The following is a 14,931-nucleotide window of genomic DNA, read 5'->3' on the forward strand; positions in this document are numbered from 1 at the left end:
TTAGCTTCTGTAACTCTTCTTGGAGGATGACGTCTTGGAGATGATACGCATGCTAGAGCTGCTGCCACTGATGCTGCGACCACTAGTGGAGCTGAAGCCACTGTTTCCGCCACCGTAGCAGAGACTGCTGCCGCCGCTGTAGCCACCACCACCCATACAGAGGCCGCTGCCACCACTGTAGCTGGTGCCTCCAGAGGAAGAGACCACAGCTGTGAGGGGAAAAAAAGGCCACAATGAGCATGTACTCAGGCACCCCTGGTTTCTCAGGTACCCTGATCCCTCCCATAGCACCTGGCTCCAGTGATCCTGTCTTCTCTCGGAGGCTGGGGCAGCACTCAGCTCTGAGACAGCAAGGGGCAGGGTTGGTCTGGACTCATATACCTGTCTCAGACTGCCTAGGGCTTTGTGACTTCCACAGCTGATCCCATGGGCCTGAGGGGACACCATTAGGACACTGATTCCCCCCCCCCATCAGTGTATAGTATAAAAAATGGAGGCGCAAGGAGATCAAATGGTGTACCCAAGATCATGCCTGCCAGAAAGCAGGGCTTTAGGCTCCTGTGTATCAGTGGCCTCTCATGGGATGGAATAGTCTTCCTTGTTGAAACAGGTCCAAAGGTCTCCTTGATGAGCGAAGGCTCATCAGTGTTGCCGTGGAGAGGCAGCTCTCTAACATTGGCTCTGACATTGCTAGAGATGGAGAGTTTGCTCTCTGGCAGGCTGCACTCCCAGCTTGTCAACACCCAGAGCCCTTGCCTGACCTTTCCTGGGGTCAGTTTCTCCAGGTGAAACCCTCCTGCTCCTATTACTGGTCTGACCCACCTGGGGCCAGGACCAAGGGTGTTCACATCTATGCCCAGCATTTAACACTCCACTGTGCTACCCAGGATGCCAGGCTTTCCCTCATCCTTGGGCCTGGGGTGAGGAAGATGCCCTGAGATTATTTCTCCTGGTCTCCTCCTGGTAGTTAGTTATGGCTACTCCATGCCAGTGTCTCCTCTACTTGCCCAGTTCATGCTTCCATTCTAAAGGTGGCATTTAACCTGCTTCTTGGTGGGGTTAGTTTGAATTCTCAGCCTCCAGGTTGCTGGGGTAACCTGGTCCTATGAGGGATCCTTTGGGTCCAGGATGGAGTCACATTCCCATGATGTGTGAACCTGCCATTACCGTGCTCAGTTTGATGGAACATTTGTAGTTTCTGAAGAGATCATTCCAGAAGGAGAGGGAGTCACTGAGCTCAACCTGTTTCCTCCTTAGGGACAATGGATGTTCTTGTTCTGAGTTTTCTTTTCTTTCTTTCTTTCTTTCTTTCTTTCTTTCTTTCTTTCTTTCTTTCTTTCTTTCTTTCTTTCTTTCTTTCTTTTGCCAGTCCTGGGCTTAAGCTCAGGGCCTGAGCACTGTCCTTGGCTTTTTCTCAAGGCTAGAGCTCTACCACTTGAGTCTTAGCACCACTTCTGGCTTTTTCTAAGTATGTGGTACCAAGGAATCGAACTCGGGTCTTCGTGCATGCTAGGCAAGCACTCTTCCGCTAGGCCAAACTCCCGGCCCTTCTTTCTTTCTTTCTTTCTTTCTTTTCTTTTCTTTTTTTGTGGGTCATGGGACTTGAATTTGAGCTCTTCAGCTCAAGGCTACCACCCTACCCCTGGGCCTGGGCATTGTCCCTGAGCTCTTCAGTTCAAAGCTACTGCCCTTGAGCCAAGCCCCACTTCCTGTTTTCTAGAGGTTAATTGGAGATAAGAGTCTCAGGTTCTTTTGTGCCCAGGTTGGCTTTGAAACTTGATCCCCAGATCTTAGCCTCCTTAGTAACTAGATTACAGGCGTGCCTGGCTTTGTTCTGAGTTTTCTCTTGACCCCTCTGAGAAGATGGACCAAAGAAGACAAGGGTCCTCAGAGACCCCTGAGAGCACTTTCATGACATCAGTGTCCCTTATTAGTAATTCTATTAGTGATTCCTTTAGTGAGTCCTTATTAGTGATTCCATTGGGTCCCCATTACCTCCAGATTTTCTACCCTTCCAAGACATTTACTCACAGATGTTCACGGATCCAACACCTTCTCCTGTGAGTCTGTGGGATGCAGAGGAAGAAGAAGACATGTCATTGTTGAGAAGTTAGAGGCCTCTAGGCTCTTCGTAGGGGCAGGGTCAAGTACGACTACGTGTATGTCTAATAAACATCATACCCACCAGCTTTACAGTGCTTTGAAAATTATGTGAGGAGAAATGTAGTGCAGAGAGCAAGCAAAGATATATGAAAAAAAATTCTAAGGATCATGGTTTAAGGCCAGCCAGAAAGTTAAAATTCATGAGATCTATCTCAACTAATTGCTAGGTATGATAGCACATGCCTGCCATCCCAACAACAAAAAGAAGCACAAATAAGAAGACCAGATGGCAACAAGGGAGATCTATCTCAAAAATAACCAGCACAAAAGGCTAGCACATATGAGGGCCTGAGTTCAAATCCTAGTGTCCCATCAAAAGGAAAAAGGCTCATGGAGAAATAGGAAGAGGGACCCATGCTAATGAATTAGAGTGGAGAAGTCAGATTGCCAGCACCTTTGGGGAGATAAGCCCCCCCCCACTACCATGAGCAATGGCTTTCCAGTGGTCACAGCCAGCTCTTGCTGAACTTTGACCTTGGCCCTGAACTGAGTACAGCAGAAGCTGAGGGACAGGCTGTGACCACAGGGAGCCTCTAAAGGCTCAGTCACATTGCCACCTGTTTCTGACTCTGGACTTTCTACCCAGAGGCCTGACTAAAGCCCTGTGGGCTTCTGTGGCCTCTGTCGTGGTATCAGTCTCTAATGACATCTACTTAGGTCATAGCGGAAGCAGAAGGTGACTCACCTGCACTCCTCACCCTCCAGCAGCTTGCGGTAGGTGGCGATCTCGATGTCCAGCGCCAGCTTGACGTTCATCAGCTCCTGGTATTCTTTGAGCTGCCGGGCCATGTCCTGCTTGGCCTTCTGCAGGGCATCCTCCAGCTCAGCCAGCTTGCCCTTGGCATCCTTGAGGGCCAGCTCCCCACGCTGCTCTGCATCAGCGATGGCTGCCTGGAGTGAGGCACACTGCCAGCAGAAATAAGAGTGTGTGACATGACCCACAGGGAAGGCAGTAAGACGTGGGCTTTAGATGAAAATACCGAAGACTTCCCTGAAATGGATTTCATGCACAGGGCTGGTATATAATGTTAAAAGAAAGAGAGAAAGAGAGAAAGAAAGAAAGAAAGACAGACAGAAAGAAAGACAGAAAGAAAGAAAGATCGCTCACTGGATGCTAGTGACTCCTGCCTGTAATATTAGCTACTCACTCAAGAAGCTAAGATTGGCGGATCATGGTTTGAAAGCAACCCTGGCAGAAAAGTCGATAGAACTCTCATTTCCAATTAACCACCAGAAAACCAGATGAGGTGTTGTGGCTCAAGTGGTAGAGTGTGAGCCTTGGGCAAAAAAGCTCAATGATAGATAGCACCTAGGCCCTGAATTCCCACTCCATGACTGGCACCAAAAATAATAAATAGATGAACAAATAATCACTTCTGCCCCTCTTGGATAAGGTAGCCCTCACTAGAGTTACCCTCTGGACAGTGGGTCATTAAAGCAAACCACGTGTGGCCCTCTGTGGCTCTAGAAGAAAGGGTCATTCTTGGAATGGTCCATGCTTACATTCACTGTCTGAGAGACTTCTCTTACATTGGGCTAAGTTAGGTCCAGGTCAGGTGTGGCCCAAGGTGGGGGCAGGGATTGAATGACCTTTGGGAACTCAGCTATACCTGCTTCTTTAGATTTTCAATCTCAGCCCGCAGCCTCTGTATGGCTCGGTTCAGCTCCGAGATCTCTGTCCTGGTGGTCCGGAGATCGTCTCCATGCCGGCCAGCCGATCGCTGCAGCTCCTCATACTGGAGGGAAGGAAGGAGAGGCAACCTGGGGTGAGGGATACACTCAGAGGGTGGGAACAGGCTGGCAGGGGAGAGAAGGCTGAGTTGCACTAGCACTCTCCAGGCTTTGTGTATGCTACTTGGAGACCCTGGGCTCTGCCATTTTCCATCCTGCCAAATTCACCCACATTGTCTCTTACTTTCCCCCCTTTTCCTGAGCCTAGCCTATGTTCCCTTTCCCTCCATTCTACGTATCTCATCCTCCCAAATCAGCAGGGTACACATCCTTTTCACAATCCCTGATCAGTAAACTCCTTCATAATTGTTTTGACGTGAATTCATCATCCTCTGTGACTGCTCTAACCAGAAAATTTCATTCTGTCATCTGTATCAAGCCTTTGCCTCCTAGAGCCTCAATCCCAGTCTAGTGTTTTAGAAAGCACTAGCCCATCCTCTTGATCCCCCACTGTCTTTTCTTCCTCCTGGTACTGCTGGCTGGAAGTGTCCAGTTGGGCCTGCTTGTCAGATGCAGAGAAATGAGTGTGTGCTCGTCCATCATGGCAGAGCAACAGACCATTTGCCCAACCTGGCTCTTTCCTTAGCTCCTGAGAAGCCTTAGGAACCTCCAGTCTGGTCTCTGGGCTGATTTAACTAACTTGACCTTAATGTATCACCTTGGTCTGGTACCAGGACTCGGCTTCAGCCCTGCTGCGGTTGGCGATATCTTCGTACTGAGATTTGACCTCAGCAATGATGCTGTCCAGATCCAGGCTGCGGTTGTTGTCCATGGAGAGAACCACAGAAGTCTCAGAGATCTGAGCCTGAAGCTGAGCCAGCTCCTGTGATTGGGGCCAAGGGGAAAGGTGAAGAAGGGCACATGTATGTGTGTGTGTTTGTGTGTATGTATGTGTGGTGTGTGTGTGTGCATGTGTGTACATATATGTGCTGGGAAACAGTGACCCATCCAGAAGAGGCCCTGGCATGTAAGCTCTTGCACTATTAGGGTAGGGCTTAATGCTTTGGCCTGAAAAGCCCATAAAAGGACTTACTTTGCAGCTATCCTATATCATCAGCTCACCTGCCCAGGAGAGCAGTAGTACAAGTAATGAAAGCCAGAATTCTCCAGAAGCTACTGACATTCTGCCAAGATAATACCTCATGGTGACAGTCAGTGCCATGATGTCTCACGCCAAGAAAGCTCAGCCCCTCACAGCCAGTAAGGACATGATTTTGGGAATGAAAGCTACGTCCAGAGGAACTGCCCAGTTCTGCTACATATCATCCCATTCCATTCCCTACTTGCCTAACTTCAGTGCTCCCTGCTCCTCAGAGATGGGAGAAGGAAGGGGACCAGACTAAAGACAGAACCAGTTTAGACAGTAAGCTCTGAGTCTTAGAGCAGCTAATCACCATTCTGGGCTTGAGCGACTTCTGTGATTAAGTCATGCTCAGACAAGATAGATTTTTTTGAAAAGCAAACCTATGATTAATTTGTGTGTGATCTCTTTTTAGAGTTACCCAAGAAGTGGTTCTCATGTATAACCTTAGAAAGGCAGCAGTAGCCTCCCCTGCCCAGAAGCTCAGGTGAAATGCTTCAGATTGCTTCATCCTATCAGGATAACAGGGTAGATAGAGCATTCAATGCTATGGAGACTGGGAACTGTCAAAGTCAGAGTACCCACTTGCCCTTTTTATTTGGAACTGGTTGATCTATTTCCTACAGTTTCCTTTTCCCAGGCAATTTATTCCAGCAAAGTCTTAGGATATGGGCCTGATGGGTGGTAGACCAGCACAGAATTATCCCGTATCACACTGATTGTCAGTGAATAAAGAATCTATTTTCACTCCCTGTGGGTTGTGAGCTATTCCTGAGCCCACCTAAGTAAGTATTCAGAGCCATCATCCCTCGTCTTAAAGCAACATGAAAGAGTTCACTTAAGCAGTAAACCTAACTGGAGGTGTACCTGAAGGTACACAATCCAACCTGTACCCAACCTCCATACCACTATCCCATCTCTTTATTCTACCTACCTCACCCCCATATTAACCACCCTACTGGGTGGGAGGGGGCACACTAGTATTATAGCTCCTGAGCCTTATGTCTTCTTGACTCGTGACCTATTTAGGAATTTTCCTTCAGATTTCTTGACACACACACACACACACACACACACACACACACACACACACACACACCTGCCTGCCTTTTCTATCTCTGTTGTCAGTTTTCTTCACTGCCTTTATCACAGCAGAAATGGAATCATTCTCTTTGCCTGTCTTCACAACTACAGGGAAAGACCTAGGAATTTGGAAGTTCCATCGTGCATGTTCAGTCCTATCCCTCTCCCTGTCCGCTGCTTCAAGAAAAGCAGGCAACGGTGCCATGCCCTTACAGAAGAACCTGCGAGGCTCACTAACTGCTGCTTGATTTGCATAATTGTTTCAGTCTGCAGTCTTCTAGGAAGAGCTGCCGGTTAAGTTAGGCTGGGTGGAGCTAGGCTGGATGAGCCAGATGTCTGAGATGGTTCTATGAGAACCGCATGCATGTGGATGCTTAGAAGCCATTCTTTGTTCAGTCCTAGGTCCTAGTGGGTAAAGCTTTTTGTTTTTCATTTTACCACTTCTGACTTCCAGTTACCCCAAGAATATCTCATTTTTCTCCCTAGTAGGAGGGGCATCCACCCCATCAATTACAACCTGCAAATGTGATGAGCAGCCAGGAGCAGCCAGCGAAAAGCCCAGCAGCTTTGTTTCTGATTGATGTTCCCCCCACCCCACACTGCGATTTCTGCCGACCCTCACTAGCAAGGGGCCCCAAGTCGTCTTTACCGCCTCATAGAAAGCTCTCAAGAAGTTGATCTCATCCACCAGGGCATCCATCTTGGCCTCCAGCTCTACTTTATTCATGTAGGCAGCATCCACGTCCTGGGCACAGAATACATCATTAGTTTACCCTTCCTGGATTAGCTAGATGTCTCTGTCCATGAGCCAGACAGATAGCTTCAGCCCCTGGGGAAGGCACATCTCAGGCTATTGGATGGCCTTGAGGTAGGATGATATGTAGACCTTCAGATTTGCCCATCTGCTCATTAGCTACACGGAAAGATCTCCTCTGTCACCTCCTGTGGTGAGGACTGTCCATTAAGCCTCTGGGCTCCACAGTCTTTGCCTGGCGTCTTACCTCTTTCTGGATCCCCTTCATAGGCTGCTCATCTATTCCTCCTCCAATGGTAGATTCTTCCCTCTATCTATTGGTCCCATCAGGCAGGAAGGCCTAGATCTCTCTGGTCCTTGTTCTGCCTTTGTCTCCTGAGCCCAGGCTAGGTGCATGGCACAGGGCAGACCCCATGTCCAGGAGACTGAGCTCAGGACAAGGCCTGTTTCCTTGTCCCTCTCTCTTCATTGGACTCTTTGTAGGGAGGTGCTGGTGTCATAATTCACCATTCAATATAGGAGTCTTGGATCCTGACTTGCTCTGATTATTTGGATAACCTGGGCGACCTACTTGATCTGCTTGGGCTTCAGTTTTCCGACTTTTAAAGTAAAACATGGCCAGATGCCAGTGGTTCACACCTGTAATCTTAGTTACTTAGAAGGCTGAGAGCTGAGGATCACAGTTTGAAACCAGCCCAGGCAAGAGAAGTCAATGAGACTCTTATCTCCAATTAACCTCCAAAACGCTGGAAGGGGAGCTATGGCCCAAGTGGTAGAAGGCTAGCCTTGAGTAAAAGAGCTCAGGGACATGGATCCAGGCCTTGAGTTTAAGCCCCAGGAATGAGAGAGAGAGAGAGAGAGAGAGAGAGAGAGAGAGAGAGAGAGAGACAGACAGACAGACAGACAGACAGACAGACAGAGACAGAGAGACAGAGAGAGACAAAGAGAGAGAGGGAGAGAGACAGAGACAGAGACACAGAGAGAGAGAAAGGGAGAGAGAGGGAGGGTGGGAGAAAGGGAGGAGGATGGGAGAAAGGAAGGAAGGAAGAAGGGAGAGAGGGAAGGAGAAAGGGAGGAAGAAAGGAAGGAAGGAAAGAAGGAAGGAAAATAGTAAAACTTGTTTTCAAGATTAATTGTACAAATTAAAGACTACTTGGTCAGTCACACTACTGGCTTAAGTGGCCGTTCTGCAGCAGCCAGGGAGCCTGCAATCAGTGGGTGTGTCTGCCCTCTCACCTTCTTGAGCACCACAAACTCATTCTCCGCTGCCGTGCGTCGATTGATTTCCTCTTCATACCTGCAGGAAGAGCAGAGAAGAGTGGCTATGTGGGAGTGAGGTCAGAATCATGAGATGACAGGTAGACACATAAGCCTTCTCCAGAGCAGGCTTGCACTATGTTCACCCAATACTTACACATACGTGTATGTCTGTGTGTCCTCAAATTCCAAATCAACTGACAGCCTCTACTCTAAACCAAACCAAACTAAGCAGAGATCAATACAACAGACCCACCCCTGAGGTGGATTCTTCCTGAAATGTCTTGGAGTTCCTGGGACTCCTAAACGAGCATCTGTGCTTCCTGTTTTATGAAGGGACTTGTCCCAACGCAAACAGGGAGTGAGAAGAAAAGTAGGGAGAGCGGTGGAGATCGGCAGTCCCTGGGGCTGGAGAGCACATGGTACCCTCTGTTCACAGCACACTGTTCCGACACACTGAACTATGGCCTAAGGCAAGGGGCGGTCTTCCAGCTAATAGGAAGCTTTCTCTTCCCTTCTTCCCCAATCTTTAATTTGCCCTCATCAGCATTCCAGTTCGGGTCCAGTGGTGCTGCCCCGGCTTGCCAGCCTGGGAGAAGGAAGTCTTCCTTCTGCTCCATGTGACCATGTTCCACCTATCGCCCAGGAATCCATCCCGTCCGCTTCACTGGATTGGGCTCCTCCACCTGAAAGCTGCGTGGCCTTGGCAAGTCTTCTAGCTTCTCGAAGACTCCATCCTAGCTAATAAAGCAGCAGGATGTATTTCAAGCCCCAAAGTACAATGTGAGTGCATCATAAGCACAGCTAGGATCTCTTGGCTTCCCAGTTGTCTCTATTACCCAGTGGGTCTGTGCAACTCTTTCTTGAATTCAGTCTCTCAATCCAAGGCCTTCTCCATGTTCTCTGGGAAAAACCAATGTGACTGTCTTTGTTATCTCTTTTAAAACTGAAACGTGACCATTTTTCTTCTTCACCTGTCTTCTCACAATTGCCTTGGCCTTCTCTGTTTCTCAGCTCACAGTCCCTCGGATACAAGGCTACTTAGATCTCACAGGAACACCGCTCGTGGTGAACCAGGAGCACCATGCTTACCATATCCTCCCTCATCCCTCCCGTGTCTTTTTCTCTCTTGGCCTTAAGCTTTAGTCTCCTCTTGCAGGAAACCTTCTTAAATGGAAACACTGTCACCCTATGCTTATAATATGTATGCTTGCATATGTATTATAAATTACCTGTCTACACTCACTTCTCTATCTGGAACTGTACACACACACACACACACACACACACACACACACACACGCACAGAACAACTTCCTACATGACTCATGGACATCCTGGCAAGTACTTCTCATGTATTTTTTTAATCTAATGTTCTCAACCCTCCAGTAAGGAGCGGGCATTACTGATATCCCCTTTAACAGATCAAGAAACGGGGGCTCAGAGGAGTTGATTTTTTTCTGGTGGTCGTCCAGCTGGTAAGCAACCTGGACTAGATTTGGTGATGCTGTCTGAGAGAACTTCCTGCAATAATGGGAGCATTCTACGTCTTCATTCACTAGAGGACTCATTTGTAGTGACGGAGCACTTGAAGTATGTTTGGTCCAACTGAGGAGATAGAATTTAGGGATTTTTATTTTTGTGGCTTGATTGCCATGACGAAACCCGGATTATACAAACATTCACTAAAGCCAATGACCAAGTTACTAATTTTGGTTGGGTCAAGAGAATTAGAAGTCAGAACAAGGAAAAGGAATAAAAAGCAATGAAAATTTAAAAGTTATGAGAGCCACTAGTACAGAAGTGCACATTTTGTGCAGTTTGTGTGTGCATGCACACGTGTGTGTGAGCGTGTGTGTACATGTGCATGGGAGTGTGTGCTGAGATGCTGTGCACACATATGTGTGTAATATGTACATGTGTTGCTGGGGTGTGCCTCAGTGAACGTGTGCACCGGTGTGTGTGATATGCGTGTGCATAGCTGTGAGCGTGCACATGTGTGGGCATGCATGTGTGCATGCATCTGTGAGCACATGCATAGATGTCAGTGTGTGCGCACGTGAGTGTGTGCGTGTATCACCGTGCATGTGTCTTGAGAGAAGGCACACACATGTCTCTTTCTTCTCTGTCCCTCCCACCTCACTGCCAGGGTTGGAGTGTGCGTGTGCACATGGTAAATGAGCATCTAATTGACTAAATGAGGAGTGGGATTCTCCAGGCCTCATGTTTTACTTATGAGTTGCCACATCACATAATTGGCTTTTCCTCATTTGTAGAGTCAAAAAGGCTGTGCGTTCTTGGTGTCCACGATAATCATTATTCTAGGGACCCCCTGCTTCTCCCTAGAGCCTCAACATTTTTGACCATAGGGTCCCAAGTTCTATGTAAATATCTATTGGATTCTACCCCTCAAGTGAGTTTCATTTCCCATTACACTTGGCCCTTCTGAAGAGCAGACTCCATTCCTCTTCTCCCTCTGGCCTCCGCTCAGAGCCCCAGGGCAGGACTCCAGTCTGCCAGCGGCCAGCCAGCACCCACTCACTTGTTCTTGAAGTCCTCCACCACATCTTGCATGTTCTTCAACTCTGCCTCCAGCCTTCCCCGCTCTCCTCCCAGGCAGTCCAGCTGCCGCCTCAGGTTGGTGATGTAGGCTTCAAACATGGGCTCCAGATTGGCCCTGGTGGTTTTATGCTCTTGCAGGAGGCTCCACTTGGTTTCTAGGACTTTGTTCTGCTGCTCTAGAAACCGCACCTGTCCAAGTGAGAGGTAAGAGGCTGTGAGGGCTCCTGTGCAGTAGTTTCTGAGATTCTCCGGGATATCAGGGACTTCCTTTCTCCCCCACCCCCGCCCAAGAAGACAGACAGTTGGAAGAAGTAGAGATAACCACGGGTTCTTTATCTGAACACCCCAAACCATGCTAGCATGGGATCATTTAAGAAAAGCAACATGCTGCCACCCTGTAACTGATGAAATTTTGACTTCTGTTAAATGGGTAAAAGGTACGTGGCAGGACATTTGATCTGCCATTATATTTCTGACAAAAATTTCCCTGAATCTAGAATCTGTACTTGGGGACCTGAACGCTGGAAGGGATCACTGAGATATGCGGAGGAGACATGGCATGTGTCTCTTACCCTGTGTGATCGCTCTTGTATTTCCTCTCACATCTCATGGTGGTGTGCTATTATTGCTGTTGTTATTATTTTGTTTTTACCAGCTCAGATCTGCTCCTAAGCCTGGGAAGTACACCTAATCTTATCCCCACCCACGAAGTCCCCCCATAGCAGGGCTTGGAATGCCACTGGCCCCCGGAGAACAAAGGAACAGAGGTTCCATGACTGTGGCAATGGCAGTGTCCCCATCACGGATGGCAGTCTCAGGACAGAGCCTTGAACATGCCTCCTTTCCTCTCTGGCTCTCTCATTGTTGGAGGAAGAAAGATGTCCTGGCTTCAGGTCCATGTTTTCCTACTGCGCATCTCCTCCAGGTGAATCAGGGACAAACAAGGTTCAGCTCCTTCCCTTTATAGCCAGGCTTCTAGAACACCTTTCCTCTCTGGATACCATCCATGTTTGACATGCGGGTCAAAGCCAAAGAACCAGTGCAAGGAGACTGGGCAAAGAGATTCATGCCTGCAATCTCAGCTACTTAAAAGGCCTCGGTCGGAGGATTTGGGTTCTAGGTCATACTCAGGTAAAACCGTTAGACCCAGTTTCAAAAACAACTAAAGTGATAAAAGCCTGTGTATGAGGCTCAAGAGGTAGAGCATCTGTCTATTGAGAAGGAGTCCTTCAAGTTTTTTTTTTTAACCTTTCTGAAAGACCAAGGAACCAGGGTCCCTCTAATGCCTTTAGCTATGTTTCCACATTGAGTGATCTGCTCCATATGAGGAAGCTTTTATAATCTGGAAGATCTACAAGGAATCTGTGAGTCTACCTGTCCATCTGTTCAACTCATCTGAGAAATTTTGTGGGTTTCCCAGCAAAACTGCACTCCGTGCTGCACTCTTTCCTTCGGAATGCAACCTGGGAGGTCCCTTTTCCTGATGTGTGTGTGTGTGTGTGTGTGTGTGTGTGTGTGTGTGTGTGTGTGTGTGTATGTGTGTGTGTGTGTGTGTGTGTGTGTGTGTGTGTGTGTGTGTGTGGTTTTCTTTTGTGTGCCAATCCTGGAGCTTGAACTTAGCACCTAGGCGCTGCCATTGTCCCTGACCTTTTGCTCAAGGCTAGCACTCTACCACTTGAGCCACAGCACCAATCTGGCTTTTTTGGTACTTTAGTAAAAATAAGAGTCTTACAGACTTTCCTGTCCTGGCTGGCTTTGAAATGTGATTCTCAGATCTCATCCTCCTGAGCGGCTAGGATTACAAACATGAGCTACCAGCACCTGGCTTGATCTTGGTCTTTTATTCTTCCCAGGCATACTCAGCTGAGCAGTACATAATGGAGTCTCTCCCCAAGCTGGGAGTTCCTAGGATACTAGGTTTCAGACAGGACTGTAGCTGAAGTCACAAGTTTCTGCTCACCAAAGGACAGGTACTAAGTGATCTGAGTCCCTCCTCATTGTCCTTCAACTCCCCAGACATATCCTGTAGGTCACCAGGAGATGCCCTTGTCTTAGAAAGACACTAGTGTTAACTGTGCAAGAGATAACCCACCACCATGAACTTGGACTCTGAATTTCTTTCCCTCAAGACTGATCTCCTCTGCTGTCTAGTTGTCAGCCAAGTTCATGGTCACTGGCCATTAGGACTTTCTAATGGGCCACAGAGTTCCAAGGTCTAGAGATGGACATTCCCCTCCTCCCACCCCACCAGCAGCAGACTGGCCAGCCTTCAGCATAGCAGGTCTTGGGAAATCACAGATAAACTCGGGAAAGCATAGAAAGCTGTGGTCCTTTAGACAGCAGCTCCTTTTCTAAGGAGGCCCACACCTGCCTCTCACCTTGTCTATGAAGGAGGCGAATTTGTTGTTGAGGGTCTTGATCTGCTCCCTCTCTTCCTTGCGCACCCGCTGGAGAGAAGGGTCGATCTCCAAGTGCAGGGGTGTCAGGAGGCTCTGGTTGACAGTGACCTCTTGGATGCCCCCAGCTCCAGATGCCATTGCACCTCCAAATCCATACCCGCCATAACCTCCTCCCATCCTGTACCCTATACCACCCATACCCAGCCCACAGGCTGCATTGCCAAAGCTGGCCCGGCTGGAGCGATAGCCCCCGCTGGCAGAGATTCTTTTGCTACCTCCCATGCTGTGCAGGCTCCTTGTCCCAAAGCCACCCCCAAAGTTGCCTCCAAAGCACTTCCCACTCTGGGATACGGAGACTGAGCTGAAGGCCGGCCGGCAGCCAGAGAGGAGGCTGGCTGAGGAGGCACTGAAGTTCCGTGTGCCCCCTGACTTGATGGTCACAGAAGATCGCTGGGCCATGGTTGGAGCTGGTGCCAAGAGAATGGAGATGCAAAAGTGTCTAAGGAATGAAGAGCCTTCACAGTGTAGCGATCCAGGATTCTCCCTTGTCTTTTATTCCTTGCAAGAACTGGGCTTGGTCAGAGGAGATCAAAGACCACTCTGTTGAGTTCACCTCAATGGCATGTCTGGCCACAGCCCATTTTCTTACCCCACTAATCACTGGTGTAACACCCTACCTAGGGCAGGATCAGGCCTGGGGAGTCCAGCCTGGGGCAGGCCTGGGTGCCAAGGTCCTCACCACCACCCAGAGTTCCAGTTACCCTCCACAGACATCCCCTTGCTCATAGCTCCCTCCTCTTTTCTCAGGCCCTAGACTGCGACTCCAGCCATTTGTCTCTATCTGCCCCATTCTGGGGCTTAGGATTTTAAACAAAGTAATAAGATTTGTTTGTGGAGGACCGAATCTGTGTCATACCCTGTGGCATGTCTGCCACAAGCATTGTTTTAGCTACTTCTCATACCTTGTAAGGGTAGATGATAAAAGTAGCAATTACCAACATAGTTTTTGGACCAGGTAGCTCTGATGAATTGCTGTCCAGTAACCCAGCAACCATCTTCTTGTTTACCCTTCAACATTAGCTGTTTGTTTTGGGGTATTTGTGTGTATGTGTGTGCATATATACACATGAGCATGTGCACTATATGTATATATGTACATATGTGCACATATACATATATGTACATATATATATATATAGAGAGAGAGAGAGAGAGAGAGAGAGAGTGTGTGTGTGTGTGTGTGTGTGTGTGTGTGTGTGTGCTGGTACTCTGACTTGAACTTAGGGTCCCATTGCTCCCTTTTGCTCAAGCTAGGACTCTCCTTTCAGCTTTCTATTGCTTATTTAGAGATAAGAGGATAAGTGTCTTTCTGGATTCTCTGTCCAGATTGGCTTTGACCCTTGATCCTCAGACAGCCTCCTCAGTAGTTAGGATTACAGGGTGAGCCACCAGTACTGGGCAAACATTCTTGTTCTTCTTTTGCATGTGGAGGAATCAGAGGACTAAGAAGCAAGGCGAAGTGAGACAAGTGAACGTTGGGGCTAATCTTAGAACCTAGTGGTCTGACCAGATCACACACCTGGATTCCTTGTACCTCCTGCAGCTGGGAAAATTGGGCCTGCAGAGAAGAGGTAGCATAGAGGGAAGAAGCACTCATAATGTCACACGCCCCCGGGTTTCTTTGCCTCTATAGCCCCCCTCCTTGATCTCCGCTTGCCCTTCCTATGAGGCCAGAGGATTTAGCAATCATTCTTGGTATAATTTCTTTGCTTCCTGTCACCCCTTCGCCTTGTACCATTCTCAGCTTCTGTTCTCTAGCACCACACTCACTCACCTCTCTTCTGACTTGTGGGCCCTCCTTTCACTACCATTCAAACCCTGGAGAGTTTGAGTTTTCCTGT

At 48.4% G+C, this 14,931-nt stretch overlaps 1 protein-coding gene across 2 annotated transcripts; it reads right to left on the minus strand.

Moving 5' to 3' along the window:
* Window positions 1-13,489, minus strand: LOC150066876 (keratin, type II cytoskeletal 5-like). Of its 2 annotated transcripts, none has more exons than XM_090326120.1 (9): window positions 13,010-13,489; window positions 10,612-10,820; window positions 8,049-8,109; window positions 6,708-6,803; window positions 4,553-4,717; window positions 3,774-3,899; window positions 2,849-3,054; window positions 2,032-2,066; window positions 1-209 (listed from the first exon to the last, which is right to left on the minus strand). In XM_090326120.1, exons 1-9 carry the CDS (start codon window positions 13,487-13,489, stop codon window positions 1-3), a joined length of 1,587 nt encoding a protein of 528 aa, XP_090182246.1. The 2 variants fall into 2 exon arrangements, with proteins under 2 accessions (XP_090182246.1, XP_090182241.1); XM_090326115.1 differs by having other exon boundaries at window positions 2,849-3,069.
* Between the last annotated feature and the right edge of the window lie 1,442 nt (window positions 13,490-14,931).

Source organism: Megascapheus bottae, chromosome 2 (assembly GCF_031878675.1).
Source record: "Megascapheus bottae isolate mThoBot1 chromosome 2, mThoBot2.hap1, whole genome shotgun sequence".
Classification (NCBI taxonomy): Eukaryota; Metazoa; Chordata; class Mammalia; order Rodentia; family Geomyidae; genus Megascapheus; species Megascapheus bottae.